The sequence below is a fragment of the Ostrinia nubilalis genome, chromosome Z (genome assembly GCF_963855985.1).
Source record: "Ostrinia nubilalis chromosome Z, ilOstNubi1.1, whole genome shotgun sequence".
NCBI classification, from domain to species: domain Eukaryota; kingdom Metazoa; phylum Arthropoda; class Insecta; order Lepidoptera; family Crambidae; genus Ostrinia; species Ostrinia nubilalis.
Genome location: NC_087119.1, coordinates 16,259,659 through 16,285,698, shown reverse-complemented (window position 1 = coordinate 16,285,698; position 26,040 = coordinate 16,259,659). Strand labels below are relative to the sequence as shown.

Below are 26,040 nucleotides of genomic sequence, written 5' to 3'. Positions count from 1 at the left end.
TAAAATTAGCCACACAGCTATTTAGCAGAAGTATAGCCCGTGCTTTAGAACTATGTGAGCAACTAATAATTTCCTCAAAAATTAGGAATACACAACCAACAGTAGAGTTTATATCTATATTTAATGATTTATTTGACGTTTTCAACTCCAGGTCCTCTGGAAAATATGATTTTAAAAAGCCCATTTCTCCAAGTAATGCAAAGCAGATTATAGAGTTTTTAGATAAAGCCAAAGATTACATTCTGTCATTGCGGATTTATAGTAAAATAAGGCGAACCGTAAGAAATAGAATTGTATTTAATATATCAAAAAAAGCTATAGTTGAATGTAAATCTAAAACCGGATTTTTGGGCTTTCTAATTTGTATTCAGAGTTTAAAACACCTTTTCCTAACTTATGTAATTTCAGCTACACCCGTATTAAGATACATCGCGACTTATAGATTAAGCCAAGACCATATCGAAAGTTTTTTTGGAATTATTAGGCGTCAAGGAGGATATAATAATAACCCGAATACCATACAATTTAAAGCATTATACAAACGAATTTTCAATCATTTAGAATTACGGAGTTCCTTTAGTGGCAATTGTATTCCTTTGGAACATATTCCTATACTCACCTGCTCATCTTCTGGCATTTTAAATATTAACTCTTCTTCAGGTCTTCGTGCTATCGACGTAGATGAAAAAAAATCTGACATTTCTACACCTAGTGATAAAATCTCTGACAATAATGTTAATATTCTAGCTGAAATACTCAATAATGAAAATTGCTCAGAATCAATCAAACAAATAACTGGCTATATATCAGGTTGGATTGCACGGAAATTGTCAAAAGCTATTAAGTGTGAAACCTGTGTTGATGCCTTATACACTAATCAAAAATTGTGGTTCCACAAATTAGTTACAATAAGAGATATGGGAGGCCTGTGCTATGCATCAGAACATCTTTTTACTGTTTGTTTAAAAGCCGAATTTGTCATAAAATCTCATTTAAATGAAAAAGGAGTACATTTTGCTAGCAATGAAGACGCAGATAAATTAAAGTACCGCATTTTAAAAACCTTTCTGAATTCTAATGTTTTTGACTCACTGTTCGAACATTCAAAACATCAGGCACCCATTTTAAATCATCGAGTACATCTCATTAAAACAATAATTGATAAATACACAAATATTCGTCTCCATTCCGCACATAAAAATAACCCCGAAATTCAAAAACTTTCCAAGAGACAAAAAAGAAATAAATTAAATCTCTTTGAAGGTATTTAACTGATGTTTTTTATTTCGTTTCTTTCATTATTAATTATTTCATTGTATACATTTTCAATAAATATGATTTACTTTTTATAAGATGTTTTATTTCTTACCTATGTGTAGGTACTTACTTTCAATCAAGTGTCCACTCTTCGACTATGAATTTTACTCTTTGCAAAAGAAACATATTTGAAGTGCAATCATTAAAACTATAGCTATCTCTTTTATTTGCGTGCTATTTCGTATCTTTTGTTTCACTTATCAGTTATATTTGTCAATGTGTGCCATTTGGAATAGTTCGGCACGGATTAAAATCGTAATTTCTATGAACGTAACATATCTATAGTTCTATAATATCATTGATTATAAGTAAATACTTGTACTTTGTTAAATAAAAACGGTTGTCATAATTAAAGGCACTAATTAAAAATTATACATAGGAAACTGATTCCTAAATTACAAGAACAACGGAAATTGTGTCTTTTTGTTTTTTTATGATAAAAATGTTATAATACATATTTTCAGCTCAGAGCATTTCTTAAACCTAATTAGCATACGTAAATAATCAATATTAAATATTAAATTCCACCTAAAAAAATGTTGAATGAAAATTTTATCACTTTGTATATTGGGGTGTGTCATACCCCACCTGGTACGGGACGTAACTTTTAGTCACCTCGTACACGGAGGGTTAATAAATAAAAAACCGAGTCGGTCATCGGTGCCAAGATTATGAAACGTGTGAAGTTTGCCTGCACCGACTCCAAAAGTATCAATCATGGTATAAATATTAATTCGTCCTAATAAATAATTAATTTGCAATTATTTTTATACTTTTTAGTGCATGATTTTTGGAGTCGGTTTTATTTTTTTAAATAAAATTATATAAACATACATACTTTTCACGGGTCTCCATAGCCATTTTGGCAATTACCAGGAGTTCGGAACACAAATACTGCAGCACAGCTGTGAGGAAAATACTAGCTGGGCGGTTAATTTTTTGCGGAACTAACTGCCGAATCAACTTGTCCACGTGGCTTACTGGCAGTTTGAGTCCTGCTCTTGAGCTAAGACTCTGCTTATACTTTTGTATACTCTTCTGCTGAACTCCTGCAGAAAGTTTAGTATTGTTAAGTGTTAATCAAGATAAGAAAATGCTACGAATTTCATTGTTGTACTTTACCATTCTTCTTTTTTTTAAGTTGTTGATTAGCCGTAGCAGTAGATTCGCCGCCCTTTCGTGCCATTTATTTTGATTATTGTATGGCTTGAGAATTTTATAATTTGTGAGCAAACTCACCACCTTTCACTCACTACAACTTAAGTATGGGTAGTCAGTTAATTTGTTTGATTTGATGTTTTAAAACCGTTACCGACTGCGGCGCTGGGGGTGATGTATTTTTTATCTATACTTATAATAAATCTGTAGAGAGGTCAATTCTGTACATGAAATATATTTTCAAAATAACTATTAGGGGGTGAATAGTGATCGATACTGATGCCAAAAATGCAATCAGTAAAATTTTTGTCTGTCTGTCTGTATGTTCCTTATAGAAACAAAAACTACTCGACGGATTTTAACGAAACTTGGTACAATTATTCTTCATACTCCTGGGCAGGTTATAGTAGGTATACTTAGGAGCAGAGTAGTGAAGGGAAATTTTGGAAAAAGAAACTGACTGACTGACATATCAACGCACAGCCTAAACGGCTAAACGTAGGCACTTGAAATTTGGAAGGGACTTAGCTTAGGTACCGTAGAGGTGCACTAAGAAAGGAATTCCCGAAATTCCCACGGAAACGGGAATTGGCGGGAAAATCCTTTTGTATGAAAAATCTAAACCGCTTAAGTTAGACGCTTGAAATTTGGCATGCAAACTTAACTTAAAGCTTAGTTACAATAGGATATTGCAAAATTCTCACGGGAACGAGAGTTAGCGGGAAAAAACATTTGTATGAAAAAATCTAAACCGCGTAAGATAGATGAAGGGGGTAAAACGGGATCCACGCGTACGAAGTCGCGGGCGGCCGCTAGTTTTGTAATAATATTTTGTAAATAAAATACGAGTAACATAATTTATTATAAGTAATTTTAGTTTAGTTATTATTAGTTTTTTATACTTCATTCAAATAAATCTAGTTTTAGGCTGGGTTGCACGGTTGCACTATCATCCTACTTTAACTTTGACAAACGTCAAAAATCTGTCAAACTCCGTACAAAAAACACCGGTTATCGTCATAGTTACGGTCAAATTTAGGTGGTGCAAAGTGTAACAAAAAGACTATTATTTAAAATTAGTAACAATAAAATTTATACACAGTTTTTGTGCACCGTACTAAATATCTTAACACGTATCTCACCAGTGTATAATCGCGATGTCGTGTTGAAAATAAATCTGGAAATAATTATATGTAAGGTATTCTTATTTACTAAGATTTTTAAAGTTTATTGTATTTTTTTTAAATATTACAATTATTAAAAAAATATGTTTAATTATTTATGATCAACATCAGATTGTTCAGATAGGATTCGGAGTTTCACTGTGTGTATTTAATCTACCTACATCGTTTCTTTTAACCAAAATGGCAACCACCCTCATAATTATTGTATCGTGCTCTAGGATAGAACCTCAGTTTATAGTATATGAGCAGAACCCAGATCCAGATCTGGGGTACCTAGGTATTCTGTGGAAACTACAGCTGAAAAGCGGTGTGATAACGTAGGACCAATTTTCCCAGCAAAATGTTTTCCCTTTACGAGTTTTTCCTAGCAAAATATTGTTTTCTTTAAACATTCTAATGATGTAAATAATTTTGAGCCAGAAGTAAAGTTTAATAACTTTCTGGTGGTAAATGTGCCCGAAATGAGCTGAGCGTTAGTCGTTTCGGTAGTATCAAGCGCCGCAAGTGGAACTGGATTGGCCACACTCTCCGAAGGGACCCCGATCACATCCCTAAGCAGGCTCTGGATTGGAATCCCCAAGGAAAACGCAAACGTGGTCGCCCCAGGCAAACTTGGTGGCGCACTGTAGTGGACGAGGCGAAGAAGATCGGCAAGACCTGGAGCGAGATCAAGCGAGAAGCTCAAGACCGAACGAGATGGAAGACCGTTGTGGACGCCCTCTGCCCCATCTAGGGGACATAGGACCTTAAGTCATCACGCACGCACGATACCTGGCATGAAGCTTATTCAAGCAAATTTAACGTTTCTTTTCTAAACATAAAAATGTTTGCGTCTTCCCTTTTATCCTCTATTTTTGCTACCCACTTTGTTCTCAGATACAAAGAATTAGCTTAAGTATTTATTAGGTAACTACTTAGGTAGGTAATAGTTTACCTATTTATTTACTATAGATAACAGATATTTGATTTTCAAGTTGGGTTTCCTTAACAAAGTACCCAGATCCTAAATTTAAATTGAGTGGCTTTCCGAGAATAGTTGATAAAACTAATATTGGTAACACAAGTCATGGCGCGTGTATGTGTAGCATGTATCATACTTGAGTCACACTTGTTTTTGTGTGCCGCACATGAGTTGCTTATCGAGGCGATGTATGTAGGTACATGATGCATGTTGGTACAGTTCACACAAAAACATTTGTTCACCCCAGACCTTGAACGGTTTAGGCAGGTATTCTATTTCCTTACCCATTAAGCGCCAAAATGAAACTACCGGTATTTCTGAATCATATACACACACAATGTCACACATAAACACAAAATACACGATATTTTGATCGTTCGATATTCTGAACGTTCGATATTTTGAGCATTCGATATTTTGATCGTTCGATATTTTGATCGTTCGATGAAACGTATTCGATATTTTGATTTTCGATCATTTGTCATTCGATATGGCGTAGGTAACCCGGTTGTAGGTACCCAAGCGAGTACAACGGCCACTTACAGGTGATATTTTTCAAAACATTATTTTTCTATGCACAATGTTTTCAATCAAGTTTGCCACTACGTAATTGCATTTTAAGCTTTTGGGGATAGTGTCCGGAAGCATATTGTGCTAAACATTGCACCCCAGATGACGAGGGGCGGTTTTTGGGTAGCGTTGTTTTCATTGACGTAAATAAAATTTTGCAATGGCACGTCTAAACATGAGCTGGTCAACATGATCAATATACTTAATACTCATGGCTTACGATGTACAAACGCCAGGCATTTGCTAATGCCATGTCTACCATATAGGTAAAGAGTACCCACCACCACTTTTTTCTGTGAATAGCAATCCTGTATACGAGTATAGTGATATTGACTGGTCGAGTTTATCCACTCCACCCATTCCTTTATTATAGTTATGGAATAGACGCGCAAATACCAACATCGATTTTTTCACGCTTTACAGGGCACCGTCTCTTCACCGTAGGCGAGTGGTTGGATCGTATCATAATTTGTCACCATAGTACAAACGCTGTTATCTTTCCATCTCACAAACAACAGTTCGTTTTGATTGTTTAGCCTTGTTAGCAATCTAGACTAAACCTTCACTGAAGCGATGGCTATGATTGCTGCCTGGCTGTCACTCAGGGTGCGCCATACAAGAATGCGTGGTAAATTCAGTGAACTGCTCCTGAATCAAATTTAGATACCTGCTTTTTCTATTTATTTATAGTAACCGGCAGACAGTGGTGACTGAGTTTGTTGCGGCGCTTCTTCTCAGCACTTGCCAAATGTTGGTCTCGAAGCGCTGGTAGGGTAAAAAGATTATGAGACATGTAGAGGCTCCTTAAGAGCAAAATATTTGACGATTTGTAAGAACTATTTAATAGTCTATACAAATAAAGAAATTTTGACTTTGACTTTGAATAAAATGTATTTATTTATTAATTTTTATACGCCTGTTCTTTATGCACACATGATTAAAGCATAGGTTTCAGCTTGAAACACTGTACCTAGCAAACTTTCCTAAGCTTTCATTTTGCTTATAGTTATAGTGTTTAGAGTAAAGTAGATCGATAGATAGCCCACTCCAGTTCCTGTCCATCTTAGAACCGTCAGTAAACCAGATTAGGCTGACCTATTTGGATTATTTTCCAGCCTTCCGATCTATCCATTTAAATAATTTAGATCAAGGATTGATGGTGAAAACGGGCATTAGGTACTTACCTACCTATTACTTATTCATAAAGTAAAGTTGTAAGACTGTAGGAGTGTTTATAAAACCTTGAAAAATCACTCGCTAAAAGCCTTCTCTTGTGATACAGTTTTTTCGCAACTATGACTAAGCGAATGATTACGAGTAGGTACTTGCTGCTTCCTCCTCCGATCCGATTGTAATCTTGGGTAGCAAATAAGTTACACTATTTACTTAGTTGAGGTTTCATTTGTATAATGTTATAGTTAATGAATCACACACCAGATATTATTGATTGAAGCCTGTACTTACCTATACAAAAACAAACATAATTAATTACTTAATATAGGTAACATAATTTAGGCAAGTAAGTATTATGTTTTGTAGATCTTTTGATCAAGCTGATGAAGATAGAAGAGCAAGTGAAGTTGCTTATAATAGGTATCAACTAAGTATAAAATGTTAAACTAAGTATAATAAGAATGTGAGACAAATATAAAATTAGTATAAACAGGTTTTGTTTCTACTTCTGTACATTATCCACTTGAATTTATAAATTAGCACTCAAACTTAAATGCGAGCTACAGACTATCTTATAAGGGATCCGCATAAATAGGGATAATATACAGAGTGGAACTTTATAATGCCACCAGGAGGGAAAGTACTCATAATAGGTACTGTAGATAGAAAATTTTATTCAAAGGAAACATTTCTTTATTATTGAAAAGAAAATATTGTTTTTAAAAATTAAATAATTTAAGATTTCATGGATTTCCTTTAATTTCATTTAATTTTATTAAAGGACATCATCCACGTTTCATATATTTTTGGTCCAAAATCAAAAGTGCCGGCCAACAAAAAAAAGTGCTGTATTCTGACAGAATACGTCTGCCTTAGCATTTGTTACTATGGCACCAAAGTCGTAGCTCCACTGTGCGTCGAGTATTTGAGATCTAAAAGTCATCGACTATTCATACATTTTTTGTTCAAAATCAAAAGTGTCGGCCAATAATAAAAAAAGTGCTGTATTCTGACAGAACACGTCCGCCTTAGCATTTGTTACTATGGCACCAAAGCTGTAGCACCACTATGCGTCGAGTATTTGAGATCTAAAATTCATCGACGATTCATACATTTTTTGTTCAAAATCAAAAATGTCGGCCAATAAAAAAAAAGTGCTGTATTCTGACAGAATACGTCTGCCTTAGCATTTGTTACTATGACACCAAAGCTGTAGCACCACTGTGCGTCGTAGTATTTGAGATCAAAGTCAGTCGTTTCATATATTTTTAGAACTCAAATACTACGATGCACAGTGGTGCTACAGCTTTAGTGCCATAGTAATAAATGCTAAGGCGGACGTATTCTATCAGAATACAGCACTTTTATTTTTTGGCCGGCACTTTTGATTTTTGGACCAAAATGGATGATGTCCTTTGTTAGAGAGATTTGTACTTAACCCTAACGATCGATGCAATAAAAATACAGGGTGTAATTTTTAACAGATTTTAGTTGGTTGGATTCCCGGATGTGGCATGCAATTTTTTGGAAATATTTGAATTCTATTTCTTTTAAAAAATAAAGGAATGTCTTTTTTAAGCAAAATTTTATATCTACAGTATTAAGAGTACTTTCCCTTCAGGTGGCATTACAAAATTCCAACCAGTAAAGTATACATTGACCAAAAATGAGTGACTCAGGATGTAAGGAGGTATCTTACTCGAAAATCTAGTTTTCCAGATTATACATGTTATAGTTGTATTTGAGGTATTTTTTATCCTTTATCTCTATGTATAGATATTTTTTATAATGCACTTACTGTCGCTATTCTTGTATGTTCTTGCCAAAAGTTTTGAAATTAATTTGTGCCAAATTTTATGGCTTTAATTTTAAGCCCCGCGAATCGAGACACAATAGGGTTGAACACCCAGTAATCAGCCTTTAAGTGATATTTAAAATTTCCGCAATCGAAACCGAATCCGCAAAACACAGTCCGCAACTTCGCTCTGCATTCTTGCTCTGCTCCGCGCTGCCTCGCTCCGTTACGGTAGACAGGCAGCCTTACAAGTTCATCAAAAGGTTATTAAACTTTGGATCAATTGATTATTAAAATACCTACCTAAGCTAGTTTACCCATGATAGGTAAGTATTACGAGTTATTTGTTGATCGTCAAGTTCAAATATTTAGTCTATACTCCGACTTCACACAGACTTGATTAGTAGTTTTCCATTTTTACTCCTAAGTACCTACACTTATTCTCAATCGACACTGCCCAGTAAGCAAGCAATAAAATTAGTAATCAGAAGTAATCTACCTACCTACATATGTATGTACTTTAAATTAGGTAAGTGTTTTTCCCCTTTGGGTATCAGAACTTTCTGCTCAAATTCAAAAATGATGTTCCGCTATTCAAAGATGATCTCACGGTTTACCAAGTGCTGGTCATCTTGTTATCCTGTAGGAATCGCTGCGTACTTAATAGGTACGACATATTCAAGACATCTTTTGCACGTTGAACTACCCACTATTTTAGTAGACCTAGATCCAAACATCTTGTTACTTTAAATTAGATTTAGGAAAGCCGCAACATGCGAAGACTCCATCTTAAATGTATTAGATTTTGTTTACTGCATTTAAATATTACTAGGATTATTCAAAAAGAGCTTAGGAGTTTAATATTTTTAAGTAGCAGACTACCCTGCTTAGTCTAATTATCATATATGTACTTAATAACTGTAAGAAATTAATATTCACAAACAATATTAATTCTATGTAAACAGTGATAATAAGTTTAATACTTAGTTAACAGGTCAGCAAAATAATCGCAGATTTGCCTAAACAATGTCATAATAAAATTTGAAAAGGCATTGTGAGTATTGACAAAATAATAAACTGTTATACGGTATTTGAAAAGATTTGCTAAGTGACCGAAAATGACATCATCGAGTAAGAAGGAAAGGTCAAAGATCATAAACGTTTAGATGAATCGGCTAGGCAAAATACTTTTAGTATTAAAATCGCGTGCGAATCAACTCTTTTTTGAACTAGTAGTATGCGATTACTAGTTCTCAAAGGGGTCGATTGGCACCCGTGTATACCTACATAGAAAAAAAAGATACAGTCGAACATATTATTATAACCTTCTCCTTTTTTTGAAGTCGGTTAAAAATGACTTTAAGCGACAAAGCCTGTAATAGTCTAGCTAGAGTGCTTTTGAATTTCACTGATCACCATAAGGCATCTATATTTTTTAACCGATTTCAAAAAAGGGAGAGGTTCTATGTTCGACTGTGTATCGTTTTTTTCTACGTATGTTCACCGATTATTCCGTCAATGGTTGACCTTCTTTTTTGTTCTATTATTACTTTATTGTTTTTGAATGGTTACACTTCTGAGGTGGTCCCATAGTCACCAACTTAGGATCTGATGATGGAAACCTAGGGAAACGGATGCCCATATAAAATTTGAATTTTATAGGCATGTATTATTTTCATATTTTTAAGATAATAAATCAAATTACATAAATCAATTGTGTAAGTAAACAAAGTTGAATTTGTTTGACCTAGACCTATCAGATAAGATCAAAATGTTTTCTTGTCGATCACATCGTTAGTCTTTGACCCGTCTGAGGCGAGCCAACAACTTCGGAGCACCGAGTCCGCTGGCTCATTCGCCACACACGCTCCGTGGTGATTAGTCGCCTACAAGATCCTCCAACCATGAAGCTGCTGTTTGCCTTCGCCGGGCTGCTAGCCTTGGCCGCCGCCAACCAACCGGTCACCAGCAAAGTCGTCTGCTACTACGATAGCAAGAGCTATGTTAGAGAAGGTATGTAAATTTTGCTTCTGTTTCGCTGCGCGTTTTCCAGAAATAATACCGTTATATTTAAATTTCGAACTACCCTAAATTTTATTATAGACATCATTAATTTTCGCAAAGCCATGATTTTGAATTTAGATGCAATCGTTTTAATGGTTCCCCTCGTGCCTGGATTCCTTCCTTGAAATTTGTATTTTTTATTCTTAACTTGGTCGTTTATTTTGCAAGGAAACAATATAATGTAAGCGCTGATGTCACCAACCTTAAAAGTCATCTTTAAAGACGCTATTTTTATATTGTGCGTTGACCATGGTTTACGAAGTACCGAGGTCTAAAGATCATGCGTTTTGTTTATGTAACGTGTTCTGCTTTATTTTCCTGTTGTTTTTCTTTTAGAGAAACAAAATGTTCATTATTAACGATGAATATTCATTCCCTTTAGATTACATATTTTAGCAAAAAAATTTAGGTAGGGTTATAATAATTATGAGGTTTAGGTAATTTAACTTAGTGGGTACTTGTTGAATTGTTTGCATCATCTAGGATTTGGAATTTTATAGGCATTGTCTTATTATTGAGAAATGTTTTTATGACGAATATTGCACATTTCTAGCAAATTTTGGTGTGAAAATATTGTAAGTGGGATTACCCACAATATGCGGGTATCAATAATATACTTGTTAGGTCATTGCCTTAGCCAGAAAAAAATGTCTGAAAATAACGTGTATTTTCAGCCTGAAAATGAACATTAATTTTACCTCGTGACAATTTAGCTTGTCACACATCGTTATAAATTATAGCAAATGTTATTTTGATGTATAAACAATAGTTACTGTAAAGTTTCATCAAAATCCGATTAGTAATTTTTGCGTGAAAGACTAGAGTCGATACATCCACACAAACTTTCGTATTATAATATTATAGGAAGGTAGGAGGATTTTTATATTCTTTTTGAACTTTGTAAAGGCTGGATATTTTGCATTTAGGTAGGTACTCAAGTAAGTAGTAAGTTATTTATGGTAAGTGTTACGAATCGGACATTGGAACAATACCAGCTTATCGGCAATATTATGCTTGCTGCACCGTGTACCTCCATTTGCTGACGTGTTAGTCTCAAGTTAGTAGGCATATACGAGTAGGTAGGTACACCAAGCAACAACATTTGAGAGCATTTTTGTTTTTGTTTATAATCTAGCGGTCATCTTATAGACTAAGAGCTGGTGAACGCCAGACCTACGTCATTTTATAAAAGCTGAAAGTTTGTCAGCGTATGCTCCCAATACAGGATAGAATGTTGGTGAATCATGAAGTTTGGGTCATCGTGGCTTTGGCACCAATCCAAAAAAAACTGTCTGGAAAGGAGTTGGAACTGTCAAAACTGTCTGGCTGATATGGAAACAACTTTAAATCATTACCCCAATATTATACATAAAAATCAGATTTTATGGTTTAACGTAAGTAGAATTTACAGTCTATTGAATATACAGAAAAAGCCACCGTAAAAGTTAGGCTTACGTTAAACCATAAAAGCAGATTTTTATATAAAATATTAGGGCAATAATTCGAAGCAGTTTTCTCATCAGCCAGACAGTTTTGACAGTTCCATCTCCTTGCCAGACAGTTTTTTTAGGATAGCTGCCAAAGCCATGATGACCCAAACTTCATGATTCACCAACATTCTATCCTATATTGGGAGCATACGCTGATAAACTTTCAGCTTTTATAAGATGACGTAGGTCTGGCGTTCACTAGCTCTTCGTCTATTAGTCAAGGCTGCGTTTTTATTACTCTTTTATTTGTTGGTACTAAAAATCTCCAACATTATTCCGATTTTTCTAACAAAGATTTACTTATTATTTCCTATGTCTACCCACATTTTGTACAATTGTACGGAGTGAAGTATTACAAACAGGATGGTTTAATTTACATCTTGTTCGCAATAGTACAGTCGACAGCATATCAAGCTAAACTGTAGGTTCTTATGTAGTTGTCCTAGTTATTATTTTTCAACGAAAATATAAAGTCTGTTGTCAGACATTGTCAGACTTATTAAGGCGATGTCTCTGTTTAACGCAGGTGTTGCGATTTCTTAGACACAGCGAGATTTATTAGCTTAAATTATTAACTGTTTAAGTGAAAACAATACCTTATCGTAGTGACAGTTGTTTTCCTAATGTTTGATAGCACCTAATTATTTATATTAATGTACGGATGATGAGTTTTAAGACATGATCTTTATTGACAGTAGGCAGGTAGGCATGAGGTCACCGCAAGGCTGGGGGATTTCCTGTTAATTCTAAAGGTAAATTCGTTTTAAACCTTGAAAATTATAATGGAAGTCACTTGCATTTATTATAACAGGCTGATTTTTAACCTTTGAGGATTTCTGTTTATGATTTTTTATGCTCAGACTAGAAATATGTATTTTGATATCGATTGCTGCTAAGTAGACTTGTTTTTTAACACTAAGTTAGCATTTTGCCAAGAAAAAAAAGTGTGAGCAGATGATATTACTTATTTTCAAAAGAGGATTATCCGTTTATAAATATTGGCATGTAGCTTAAATATCATAATTGTGAAGTTTTCGTAGTTTAACGTTTTTCCTTATGGATTTTGGGTTAATCAAAACCCGTCCGTGACATGCGTGTGGGCTAAAAATATCTTATTTAAAGTACTCAAGATACAGAATATTAATAGATAGGTATTAAATTTAGCATCACCAATTAATGTCAATACCATTTAAGCAAAAAATATCAAGGTAATAGTACTGAATTTGAATTACAACAATTGAAATTACTAAGTTACCCACGCTTTTTTTCCTTTCCAAAAAGCGGTTGAATGCATTTTCAAGTATTTTGTACTTAGGTAATTACCTACTTATAAGTATGAAGTTGATAGTAATTAGTCAATAATTCATATTTACTTCTCTACAGGCTCGTTTGCTTACAATTTAAATTATTTGCACCATTATAAGTGGGAATTCTTACTATCGTGCAAGTCGACTGTTAGACCTCTGACCCTATATCGCCCTGTGAACAAACGTTCAAGATAATGAAATTGACAAACATTTATTATGAAACTTCTTGGAAGAGCTGATAATAAACAATCGGTTCAATGCTTTACCTACCTACTTAACATATTATATTATATAATAAATCACCACCTTCTTCTTTTATTTCAAACTAGCTGAAACGGCGATCGTACCGCCTATGTTCCAGGAATGTTATGGATATCTGTAACCGTAGCCGAAACTTTCGGATATCCGAAATAAAAAAATATCCGTAACCGTAACTGATTCAAAAGTTTCGGATAGTTTCGGATGTAGGCAGATTAAATTATTTGTTGTATAGCATTATTGTAAAGGCTTTACAGCCTGATTTACCTTTGTAATGCCATCATTGCCATCTAATCAAGTTTTATTTTTTTATTACTTTTTTTTATTCGATGTAGTGTGCGGCCATGAATGAACCGTGTTGGACAACTATTGCAAATTGCATTCTAAAGCACAGATATCCGTAACCGTAACAGAAACTTTCGGATATCCGAAATAAAAAAATATCCGTAACCATAACCGAAACCGGTATAATATTATTCCTATATCCGTAACCGTATTCATAATCGAAACTACATATCCATAACATCCCTACTATGTTCATCCGAAAAATTTAAGATTCTAACGGTGAAAGAATTTTTAAAATTGGTGTGAATTGGTGCAGTAGTTTCCGAGCCTATTTTTAATACATACAAACAAACAATCATAATATTAATTAGTATTCTTTGTTCTTGTATAGTGTAGACATGTTTAATATTATGTGATATAGGTCAACGTCGGCGTGATTTTAATGAGTAGGTAAATAAATGATTATCAATAGCAATGACAGTATTGTGGTAAAACCTACCATTTGGACCTTGTTCTAAGAATTGATGTAAATAACACTGTAATAAACAATCCAGTGGGGAAAACAAGATAATGATATTAATAATTACCTACACTAAGTAGAAATTAATGTAACCGTTTGGTTTTGTTTCGACAACCCTATTAGGTTGTTTGTGCACTCATAGCACCATTTACCCGCGACCAAGTGGTTAATGTGACGGAAACAATAGGACTTAGGTTAGTTTACAGACTATGAACATGTTCATTTAATGCTCCTACGTTTCCGTAGTCGAGTTGATCTGAGATAGAATTATTTCAAGGATCGTAGGTTCTTGCAGTTATCAAGTGTTCAGATTTTTTAATAAACAAACATTTTTGGTAGATTTTTCACACACTGTATGATTGTAGTGTTACAATTTTTTTAACAAGTCCGTCCTATCTAGACCGATGTCATTATAAATGGTAATTGTTTGTAGTGGCCGTTGCGACACAAGCTTCATTGCATAGTGCAGAGATCGCCAAAATAAAATTGTACATTTGACATATTTTAGAAATAAATACTTACTTTTTTACTTTTACTTTTTGTTCGACTTTAAACTTCATTGTGTTTACTTACATACCTAATGAGGATCAATGGGTTAGAAGTGGGACTCTGCCAGAAAGACAGGCCCACTTATGCCAGTCGAGTCTTGCTGGTCTACTCGTAGCTTAGTAAACAATTTACTGATCCTTGTGCACGCTAACAATTGTAGTTCAGGGCATCTTACTATTTATACAATCAATACAATTGGATAAGTGTTATTCAAACTAGCGTATGACATCAGCGCGGAAAGATTCATAAGACTGAACAACTAACCGAGCATTCAAATAACGCTTATGTAGGTAGAGGTACAATAATGTACCAAACTTATGTATAGTACTAACCTATCTATGTACCTGCCTGCCTACCTAAGTACTACGTAATTTAAAAAAAATTGAGTTCTTAATAAACTTTAAACTTACCAATGATCCTGTGACTGTATTTACTTGTAATGTTGAATTTAGATATTACAATGTGTCTTACTAACAGTCATACGTAAAGATCTACGTGCGTGACTTTATAATTAAGGCCTATTCAGACCTAAGCGGTATTCGCTACCGTCTGCGGCAGAGAAACCCCAGTGGGTATGCGGTAATAATACTGTTGACCTAAGCGGTATTCGCTACCGTCTACCTATGTTACCTCTACCCACAGCGGCAGCGAATATCGCTCAGGTAGCTCTAGCCGCGATACTTGATACTAAATACCTGAGCGAAACCCGCGCGGTATGTACCTCTACCCACAGCGGCAGCGAATATCGCTCAGGTTTGAATAGGCCTTAAAGTAGAACCTAGACCTAATGCTAATAAGTAATGACTAATATCTTATTAACATTCCCCAGCTCAACAAGCTCGCATGCTGCCATTGGACCTGGATCCAGCTCTCTCCTTCTGCACTCACCTGGTCTACGGGTATGCCGGAGTCCAACCTGACACATACAAGATGGTACCCCTCAACGAAAACCTGGACGTAGACCGAACTCACGCCAACTACCGGGCGATTACAAACTTCAAGACCAAGTACCCCGGTCTGAAAGTACTGCTCTCAGTAGGCGGTGACGTTGACCTTGAAGACGCCCAAAAATACAACCTTTTGGTAAGATACTTATACTTAAAAAGATATTTCACTTCTTAAAACGTAGGTACCTACCTACTTAATTGTTGCTAAACAAACTGCGATTTTGTTTCAGCTGGAGTCACCGCAGGCACGTACAGCGTTCGTCAACTCTGGTGTTCTCCTGGCTGACCAGCACGGATTTGACGGCATTGACTTGGCATGGCAATTCCCTAAGTTCAAGCCAAAGAAAATTCGTTCCACATGGGGTATGTTTAGTTTATATCTGAGTTTTCAGAGACATATTTATTATTAATGTATTAAGTAGCATTGCTAGCTGTTTAAGAACAATGAGACTTACTTTAAAATATTTCTAGGCTCCATTTGGCATGGTATCAAGAAGACCTTTGGCACTACTCCTGTAGACGAGAAAGAGGCTGAGCATCGTGAGGGTTTCACCGCGCTGGTCCGCGAAATGAAACAAGCCCTCAGTGTTAAGCCCAATATGCAGTTAGCTATCACAGTGCTACCCAACGTTAATGCTTCCGGTGAGTCAATTTTGTTACCTAACAAGATGAAAATCCTAGCAAGTTAGTACTTTCTGAAATAAAATTACGCACAGAGTCCATCCAATGGGAACAAATTGCAAAGCTTAAAGTTTCTATAAGAGCGCAGAATTTCGTTCCCATTGAGGAATATGAATTTACCGTTTATTCAGAATTCAGCGAGTAAAGTAAAAATATGTTGATTCCAAACCCATTTCGATATATTAACATTCAGAACCTTATTTTATTTTAAATAGCTCCAATATAAATACAAAGTTATTTTGTATTTGTTCTCCTCCAGGACTCCCTCACAACATTTAGCGAAAAAAAAACTGAGCAAAGTGAAAATTGCGTGAGGTGGAATGCATTAATTATAAAATACTATCATTAACTGAAAGTAATTACTGACTGAATCAAAATGTTGCAGAAAGGCTGCAGCTGAATGCTACCATTATTTTGGTTGATATAGCGAACCTTATGCCAACGTTAAATACATAAATAAAAATAATAAAACCTTTTTTTTACAGTATATTTCGATGTTCCCGCCATCGTTAACCTGGTGGACATAGTAAATATCGGTGCCTTCGACTATTACACGCCTGAGAGGAACCCGAAAGAAGCCGATTACACGGCTCCCCTTTACACCCCCCAAAACCGCAACCCTGAACTTAACGCGGACGCTGCTGTTGCTTACTGGTACGTTTTTATCACCATCATCATCATCATTTAAGCCACAAAACGCCCACTAACTGCTGAACTTAGGCATGAAAATACTGATGATGAGAGATGTTATTTGTGCTCTTTTTCAGGCTTCAACACGGTACGCCTAGCAGCAAAATAGTTTTGGGTGTCGCCACCTACGGACGCACTTGGAAGCTCGACGGTGATAGCGAAATTTCTGGAGTTCCTCCGATCCACACTGATGGCCCTGGCGAAGCAGGTCAGTTGAACTATGGGAATATAAATTTATGTTCGTTCGTTCGTTCGTTTCAGCCAATTAACGTCCACTGCTGGACAAAGGCCTTCCCCCAAGGATTTCCGTAACGATCGGTCCTGCGCTGCTTTAATAACTTGAATATATTTTATTTTCTCTTTATAGGTCCTTACACTAAGATTGAAGGTATATTGAGCTACCCAGAGATCTGTGCCAAGCTTATCAATCCTAACCACCAGAAGGGCATGAAGCCTTACTTGAGGAAAGTGACTGATACGAGCAAGCGATTTGGTACGTACTTTCATAGCATTGGGGATACTTAATTTTAGCTTTAATTGGTCTCATGGGTGGCTGACATGACATTCAGCCTTGCCTCTAACGTTTGCTCTGAAATTAGCGCTTCATTTAACTTTTCAGACGTGGGACTAACTAAGGAGGAAGATTTATCTCATTTGTTTGGTTGGTAACTTATTTTAGTAGACTTTCATTACTGTCCTAACACGTCTAAGTCTGCACTAACTGTACCTGTCTTCCTTTATATTCTCACTATCTACCTAAACTGTTAACTATTATTATGGTTTGCCTTATCTAGAATACTTAATTGGTTTGGAATGAAAATAAAATACTGATTAATATCACCCTTTTTACTATAAATTTACTAATATGTAGGTACTCGGTTAGATTTATCAATTTTTGACTGATTTCACTGTCATAAAAATTGGTAAAGTACTTTGATAGTATTAGTTTAGTTATAATATGTGTAGGCGCGCGCGAACACGTGCCAGTAGAGAGGGTAAGGGAATACTAACTTAAAAATATTTTATTGAAAATAGCTTGTCACTAACATAACTCATTCGCATTATTTTTTATTCTTTATTTGAGAAAGAAAGAGTTAATAAAACTTGAATAGTTATTATATTAACAATTTATAATTTGGCACAGTTTAGCGCACAGTAAGGATTCTATTAATGGAAAATTATAATTAAAACGAGACAACAAGCTATATACAGATGGCACTGTGCTGATGTGGCAATAATGTAGATGTTAACCACGAATTTAATTTTACAGGTACTTACGCTTATCGCCTCCCTGACGACGGCGAAGGTGGTCTCTGGGTTAGCTACGAAGATCCTGACACAGCTGGACAAAAGGCATCTTTCGTAAAGTAAGTAGATTACTTATGCCTCAACCACACCAACGCGTGCAGATCGCCATTGCTGACGCGATCATAGGCCAAAGACAGCTGGTCGCGCGGACTATCATGGGTCACGGTAGTTGGTGTGGTTGAAGCTTTACACCAGCTAGGTACATCATCATCATCATCATAATTTCAGCCATAGGACGTCCACTGCTGAACATAGGCCTCCCCTAATGCTTTCTACGTTGATCGATTGGTACTATTGGTAGCGGCCTGCATCCAGCGCTTCCCTGCTACCTTTACGATGTCATCGGTCCACCTTGTAGGTGGACGTCCACAGAGCATGGAATAGTCGCGCGCCGCCCGCTACGGCGCGCGACGATTCCATGCTCTGTGTGGACGTCCCACGCTGCGTTTTACATAGTTACTCCATTTCGCTTAGGTTCAAAGGTTAAGTGGATGATAATGTTGTATGGAATTAAGTTCTGCTTTTGTACTCTGTTGTGTGCAATAAAGTTTTAAATAAATAAAATTAGAATGGGAGTGCATTGTTCCGATTGCAAAAAATAAATGAATGTTTCAAGTTATTAATATTTTCTAGCGTAACGAGTCGCATCTCAAACTAAATTTCAAATAACTTTTAGCTTCACGAGAAATTGATTGATAGGGAAATGAGTAAGATTCTTGCCCATTTTGAGGAACTACCTACTTAACTATTGTACGAGTATCATTTACGTGTTTTCTCTTTGCAGGTCCAAGAATCTTGGAGGCATTTCTATCGTGGACCTGTCGCTGGACGACTTCCGTGGTCTTTGCACTGGTGACAAGTACCCGATTCTTCGGGCTGCCAAATACCGTCTTTAACCTTTTTAATGACTTTTTAAATCAAGCTTAAGTATATAAGTATAAAATAAAAAATTCAATCAGATAATAAAATCAATTTTTAATTCATTTAATTAATAGTGCTGTGCATTTAAACTTATTATTCGTGATTTGTGTGAAATGTGTAATTATTTTAGCTAGTGCAATAGTTCTTATACGAAATAATCTGATTGGTCTAACATTGATATTGCCCTGCAAAATCTGGCAAACGTGTTTAGAGTACTGCCTATAAGACCACCTATAATCCGGACTTTATTTACAATTACTTTACAAACTTAGTAAATAAAACCTATATACATAATACAATATTTACAAAAAAGGAAAATAAAAGTTAGATAAAAAGGTTAGAAAGTATCAATTAAAATAAATATGCTGATCAATCTGACATTCCGTTAACACGGCTGAGAACATTGACAAGTATACCTACCTATTGTATCGCTTATGTTTCTGTGAAATAAATGATATTTTGAATTAATAATGTATTTTATTGTTAATATCTAAGGAGAGGTAGGTTAAAATATAATTTATTAGTATGAATTTTAAATAAACTCTTAGATTTTTAGTACCAAATAAACATTTTTTCTTTCTTTCTAATGAGTTAGTTAAGTCTTTAGACATTCTTTTTACGATACCATACAACACTGGTCAAATAATTTCACCGAGACCAATACAAACTTATAGTTAATATGTCATATACAATGTTTAAAATGTTTTCGAGGTTCGAACCCGCTACCTCTGGCTTAGTAGTTCTGTATACCTAGTTGGTATACTTAGTTCAACATATTTTTACTAGCTTTCCGCCCGCGGCTTCTCCCGCGTGGAATTTTGTCTGTCACAGAAAAACTTTATTGCGCTCGTCCTTGTTTCAAAAACCGGGATAAAAACTATCCTATGTCCTTTTCCGGGACTCAAACTATCTCTATGCCAAATTTCATCAAAATCGGTTCAGTGGTTTAGGCGTGAAAGCGAGACAGACAGATAGACAGACAGAGTTACTTTCGTATTTATAATATTAGTATAGATAGATAGATTTGGTGTGATCTGAGGCACAATCTGAGGTCTATTAGGAAAAAGAGTGAAGAGTGTAAGCGTAAGGGCTCGCGCACACGGATGTATTTTGTCGCCGTGACTTTTTTGTAGTCCATGGAGATGTATGGAGGTGCGCGTCACAGTGACAGAAACTTTGTACATTTTCCATACATCTAATATGAAAGTGATAAAAAATTCATAAGTGCCACTAGTGGTCTAAATTGAATAAAATATTTTGATTTTGAGTAACGGCGACAGAAGTCAACCGTGCGCGCGAACCTTTAGCGTCAATTTTGTTTGTCTCTATAAGAATGTTCGATACAAGAAATAATGAAAGTACCTACCTAGTAAACAAAAAACAACGTATGTTATATTATGGGGAATATTGAAGACACCAGTCGGGATAATAATCCGATCCAAGATTTAACCGTTCCCAAATAGTTTCGTCTGCAGGGTAAACATAGTTGGTTTGTAACTTTTTTTTCTTTTCTATGTATGTTCACCGATTCCGGAAGGTAAAACTTCGTAGATTAGGAGTTTGATGATACTTTTTATATAGTCGCCGATATTTTAAAGTACTTACTTACCTAACCTGCATTTTGCAGTGAAGATTATTTACAACTTAACATGGAAAAATATTTTGTGGCAACAACAAGAGCTACTAAAAAGCATGAAACAAATTAATTTTAACAAAAAAATAAAAATAAAACCGACTCCATAAAAAGTGTAGGTACTTACTAAAAAGTAAAAGAAAATATTACGTTATTTATTTATTAGGACAAATATAAATATCAATTCTTGAGCTTAGTAGTAGGCGGGCTAGCACCGCCTCTAAGAATATCAATCATGCTGATTAGGTATTTTACAAGCTTTATTGTCTACTTTATAGTGCACTTTTTTTGGAGTCTGTTTTATTTTTTTGTTAAAATTATACTCAAGTAAGAACTTATAGAACTTACTCAAACACTCTTTGTATATAAGTCGATTTATGGCTATTTCTTAGCACTTGCGTATACTATACAGCCGTGAAATACGGAAACGACTTAAAAATGTGTAAGGCCGGGCTTACACATGTATGGCTCTATGCATGCTCGGTGTAACACGCATTCGTAAAACCTTTTTAGATTTTCTATGGAAAATTGTTTTTGAAGGATCTAATATGTCATAATAGTCAAATCATTTTTGATTATTTTGAAAATTAAAATTTATTTGAAGTAATATGTTTGCATATCGCTTTACTAATTTAGCAGTTCACCCTCAATTACTATTACCCAGAGCAATATTTGCAACGCACACGCCATTGTGTCCGACTTCAAAAACAAAGCCTCCTGCAGGCAAAGGCGCTGTTTGTCCAGGCTCAGGGGGCAAGGGCGGGGCGGCTGTAAGTGGCGGCAGTAAAGGTCCAGGCTTGAAACGCCAAGAATTTTCTGCCAAGGTGAGGTTTGGCTTTATACCCGAAGAATGGTTTCTATTCTTCCATTCAAAGACAGGCGTTTCGGGCCCTTATGTATTCGGAATCGTTGTAGCGAACTACTTGTTGAGCAAGGAAATTTTTATCATGGAGCATGAGTATTACAGTGGACTATCTTGGGTCCTAGTTTTATATCTCGTAGCCACCAAGATGGGGCCAGGTATTGGTGCCTCTTTAGACAAAGATGTAGATGCAATAGTTGCCGAATTCGAAAGTAGTAGAAAAGCTGAAACTGCTAGCTACGAGACAACCATAAAAGATGCCAAGGATGCTCAGATGAGAGCGGAAGGACAGAAATTACTGATGGATGCTAAAAAGGAGAACGTGGCTATGCAACTTGAAGCTGCGTATCGGGAGCGGTTCATGCTCGTATACAAAACAGTTAGAGGGCGTATGGACTACCACGTCAAACGATATCAATCCGAGGCGCGAATACATCAAAAGTGGATGATTGGTTGGATATTAGAAAACGTGATGAAATCTATAACCCCGGACTTCGAAAAGCAGGCACTAGAAAGTGCTATTCGAGACTTAGCTGCAGCCGCCAGTCGTGCGAAGTAATATAGATGTTCTGGTTTATGTATTATTTTTATTTTCAACAACGAACTACCAAACTACGTGGTTGTTTTATTACTCGAATAAAAATACGAAGTCCCCTCGGTTTATAGGCTCTTATTTATTTTATGACTCTTGAGCCTAAAGATTACATAAAATAAAAATCTGTTATCGAATGGTGTGTGTAGTTTTATATATTTTACTTCTTTTATTTATATTTTATAAACATTTTACATAGTATTATAATATAGTATAGATAAAATGCTATGGGCTGTTCTTGGATTTCTGTGTATAAATATGTTTATACTTAACACCGAGCAACAAGGACCTGGCAAACCTGGGAGGCCTGGCGAACCGGGGGGGCCTGGCGAACCTGGGAGGCCTGGCGAACCAGGTAAGCCTGGGAACGATGCATGGACGGATGGTACCGACGGTGCGGTGATACGCTTAAACTCTCTTCTTTAATTTATCAATATAAGGTTTTCGGTTTAAGACTAAGAAAGCTACTTTTTCTCAAACGCAAGTCAAATGCCTTCACGAACATTTGCTGTGTTTTAGTGAAAAAATAAGGTGTTCGGACTTTTAATGGAAAGTGCTTAAATCCGTTGTTTCGAATTTGTTTGCGCGCGAACTTTACCGAGTTACCGAATTGCACATGAAAATGGAGTGTGGACTAGAGATGAAACGCGGATGAAAGACATAACAAATAAGCGCAATCGGGGCTCTGTGGCATTTCTTAGTTTGACATTACACCAAATCCTTCAAAATCTACAAGGACTTAAGTCTAAACACTGATCTTTGGATCCTCTGTTTTATTTTTTTATAGAAAATAATTCGCCATAGATAAATAACCGTGTTTATGTGAAAATATCAATATCATCTTAATTGTACCTTTGACCTTATCAATGAAAATGATGTACAAAAAGACTAGATAACTAGGTGACAATTTTGAAAAAAACTTAAGATTGATGATCATTATCTTCGAAAATATGCCTTTAGGAACACAGTGGTACCTACCTACAATCTTTTAACTAGTTTTTATTCATAGGATATATCCTTAAAGTTCCAGAAAGTCAAAGGGAGCACGTTGTAGAAGACACCTAGATTTAGGCAGGTAGATACCTATTGAAATACAATTATTTTAAGGTGACGACGCATCTGATGGAGAAACAGAAGACGAGAGGGAAACTAAATTGGATTGGGATGTTTTTTGTAAATACCAACCGAATGAATATGAATGCTATGCCGGGGGAATGTCTAGACCAAGGTACCGCAAATCGCAAAGTTTTTATTAATTTTTTATCTTAATTACTTATTATAATTATTTGCTTAAATGTATCTCTCTTGCAGCATACAATTACAAACATGCATCATTATTGACCTGATTCTGATGTGTATGCTAATCTCTCTCTTACGCTTGTAATTTCAAGTTTTGTTTTGTTTTGTAAGCCTCTTCTAAACTTAGACCTGTGGATTATCGTAGATTATGAAATGTGTTCTATTCTAACTTTTTTATCTTCATAATAGTTACAGTAGCTAAATTCAATAAAATCAGTCAAGTGTCTTCGCCTTTTAATTTATGATTCTTCTTTATCTTTAGATTTTACTACGACATTAAGATGGAAGATTGTAAAACTGCCAAATTCGGGAACTGCCCCCAAAATATGAATCAATTTAACTCGTTATCGGAATGCCAGGATCGTTGTCGAGGTAAGAGTGCATTTTCTTGTTGGCTATAACGAATATACTAGTTTGTATAATAGAAAAAGTCTAGTTGAGCTTTTGAATACAATACAGAATTTTAATAATAAATGCAATTTAAACTTACTTAAAGCAAAATAACATTTTTAGCTTCATCAATAATTTCAGTTTTTAATGAAACACCAATATAATTTAACAATGATATTTTAATTAATTTAATAATAATAATTTTATTTGCTTTTTCTAAAGATCCCGGACAACACGCAATAAAAGTTAACTTATCAGAAAGTATTTATTGTCGGCTGCAACCTGATTTCGGCCAGTGCAACGACTATTACCCATTGTAAGTATTTACCTTGTAAATTTTAAAACTAGGGTCCCCAAACTACGGCCTGGGGGCTAAATCGGCCCGCTAGTGTTATGTTGACTAGTGTCATCAATAGGCGGGGTTATAAACTAGCGGCATCTTTATGGGCTCGTTCTCACAGAAATCCCGGATCCGGTAAATGAAGGATCCGGAAGAAGGATAAGGTTTGTTTTTTGCAGGATCCCGTTTAGTAGATACGTGTTTTACTACAAACATTCATACGAACATCCCGTGTGCAGTGACCGCAAAAAACCGTTCAAAGCAATTAGGTTTTAACATTCAACTGGACCAGTAAAAACAGGATCCAGTTTAATTACAAGTATTATTACATTGAAGCAGATTTCTGTAGGTATGCATTATTTTCAAACTCCCGTAACTGCATAAAACTATACCTGTAAAAAACTGGTTAAGTACTGCCGTGTGAACACACAAATGCTTTCTGCGGGATTCAGTGATGCAGGATGCCGCAAAACTACCCAGACGTGGGAAGGGGCCCATAATTAAAAACTTTAAATTGATACCATGGATACACATAAACATGGATGGACCTTACATAATTATTGGTACAAACAAACTGTGATGTGGATGATGATACTTTTGCTCGCAAGGGCTTTCTTAATCTCAGCTCACAAGTTATTATTGTTTTAATTAATTCCATAAAACATTTTTTTTTCAGGTGGTATTTTGATATCTCTATTCGATCGTGCAGAGGTTTCTCATACAGCGGCTGCGGCGGGAACCACAACAGGTTTCCCAACGCCCAGATCTGCGCCGCAGTTTGTGGAGCTGTTGTTACATATTTGTGAATTCAGACTGTTTCAATAAATCAACAAAAATTTACCATCAATAAATTATCTACATTTAACCGAAATAATCCTCAATCCTTTTTAGGGTTCCGTAGCCAAATGGCAAAAAACGGAACCCTTCTGTTGTTAACCCTATATTAGGAACCTCAATATAATTTTTAAAGACCTATCCATAGATATCCCCACACGTATTATATGGGTTTGATGAAAAAAAAGTTTCAGTTCTAAGTATGGGAAACCCCCAAAATTTATAGCTTTTTTTTCTATTTTTGTGTAAAAAAAATCTTAAAGACGTCCACTGCTGGACAAAGGCCTCCCCCAAGGATATCAACAAAGACCGGTCCTGCGCCGTTCGCATTCAGGCACCTCCCACGACCTTCACCAGATCGTCGGTCCACCTAGTGGGAGGCCTGCCCACGCTACGTCTTCCGGCTCGTGGTCGCCACTCAAGAACTTTCCTGCCCCAACGGCCAGCTGATGGCCGTTGGGGCAGGAAAGTTCTTGAGTGTGTGTTCGTAAGTACGAGCTATGTGCCCCGCCCACTGCCACTTGATTTTAGCTATTCTGCGGGCTATGTCAGTCACTTTGGTTCTCCTATGGATCTCCTCATTTCTGATTCGATCACGCAGGGAAACTCCGAGCATAGCACGCTCCATCGCCCTTTGGGTGACCTTGAGCCTTCTTATGAGGCCCATAGTAAGCGACCACGTCTCAGATCCGTATACCATCACTGGCAACACACACTGGTCAAATACTTTTGTCATGAGACACTGCGGTATTTCACAAGTTACAATTAGTATAGTTTCGGAAAAAAGTGGCTGTGATATACGGACGGACAGACAGACAGACATGACGAATCTATAAGGGTTCCGTTTTTTTCCACTTGTCTACGAAACCCTAAAAAGGACCCCTCTGGTCATCAAGGAGGATTCATCAGTGG

The 26,040-nt window shown here is 35.9% G+C and overlaps 2 protein-coding genes across 4 annotated transcripts; both read left to right on the top strand.

Annotated features, from left to right (window-relative positions):
- The first annotated feature begins 10,002 nt into the window (after positions 1–10,002).
- LOC135086516 (chitinase-like protein EN03) lies at positions 10,003–19,423 on the top strand. The gene is made up of 9 exons (XM_063981244.1): positions 10,003–10,171; positions 15,461–15,714; positions 15,809–15,941; positions 16,050–16,220; positions 16,745–16,913; positions 17,027–17,157; positions 17,317–17,442; positions 18,220–18,316; positions 19,042–19,423. Exons 1-9 carry the CDS (start codon positions 10,063–10,065, stop codon positions 19,151–19,153), a joined length of 1,302 nt encoding a protein of 433 aa, XP_063837314.1. The 5' UTR covers positions 10,003–10,062; the 3' UTR covers positions 19,154–19,423.
- A 1,937-nt stretch (positions 19,424–21,360) lies between these two features.
- LOC135086496 (thrombin inhibitor hemalin-like) lies at positions 21,361–25,168 on the top strand. 3 transcript variants are annotated; one of them, XR_010260507.1, is made up of 6 exons: positions 21,361–22,404; positions 22,478–22,620; positions 23,373–23,493; positions 23,827–23,936; positions 24,177–24,270; positions 24,971–25,168. XR_010260507.1 is itself a non-coding variant. In XM_063981218.1 (6 exons), exons 2-6 carry the CDS (start codon positions 22,488–22,490, stop codon positions 25,098–25,100), a joined length of 588 nt encoding a protein of 195 aa, XP_063837288.1. In that variant the 5' UTR covers positions 22,277–22,404; positions 22,478–22,487; the 3' UTR covers positions 25,101–25,168. The 3 variants fall into 3 exon arrangements, 1 of the variants encoding a protein (XP_063837288.1); XM_063981218.1 differs by having other exon boundaries at positions 22,277–22,404; XR_010260506.1 differs by having other exon boundaries at positions 21,361–22,620.
- Positions 25,169–26,040: the final 872 nt, after the last annotated feature.

What these genes read in the sequence shown, in the direction of transcription:
- LOC135086516 (XM_063981244.1), top strand. Translation starts at nt 10,063, where the DNA reads ATGAAGCTGCTGTTTGCCTTCGCCGGGCTGCTAGCCTTGGCCGCCGCC. An exon ending in ACCCAACGTTAATGCTTCCG is followed by an intron (nt 16,221 to 16,744) that starts GTGAGTCAATTT and finishes TTTTTTTTACAG; the next exon opens with TATATTTCGATGTTCCCGCC. An exon ending in CAAAAGGCATCTTTCGTAAA is followed by an intron (nt 18,317 to 19,041) that starts GTAAGTAGATTA and finishes TTCTCTTTGCAG; the next exon opens with GTCCAAGAATCTTGGAGGCA.
- LOC135086496 (XM_063981218.1), top strand. Translation starts at nt 22,488, where the DNA reads ATGCTATGGGCTGTTCTTGGATTTCTGTGTATAAATATGTTTATACTT. An exon ending in GGGGGAATGTCTAGACCAAG is followed by an intron (nt 23,494 to 23,826) that starts GTACCGCAAATC and finishes CTTTATCTTTAG; the next exon opens with ATTTTACTACGACATTAAGA. An exon ending in ATGCCAGGATCGTTGTCGAG is followed by an intron (nt 23,937 to 24,176) that starts GTAAGAGTGCAT and finishes CTTTTTCTAAAG; the next exon opens with ATCCCGGACAACACGCAATA.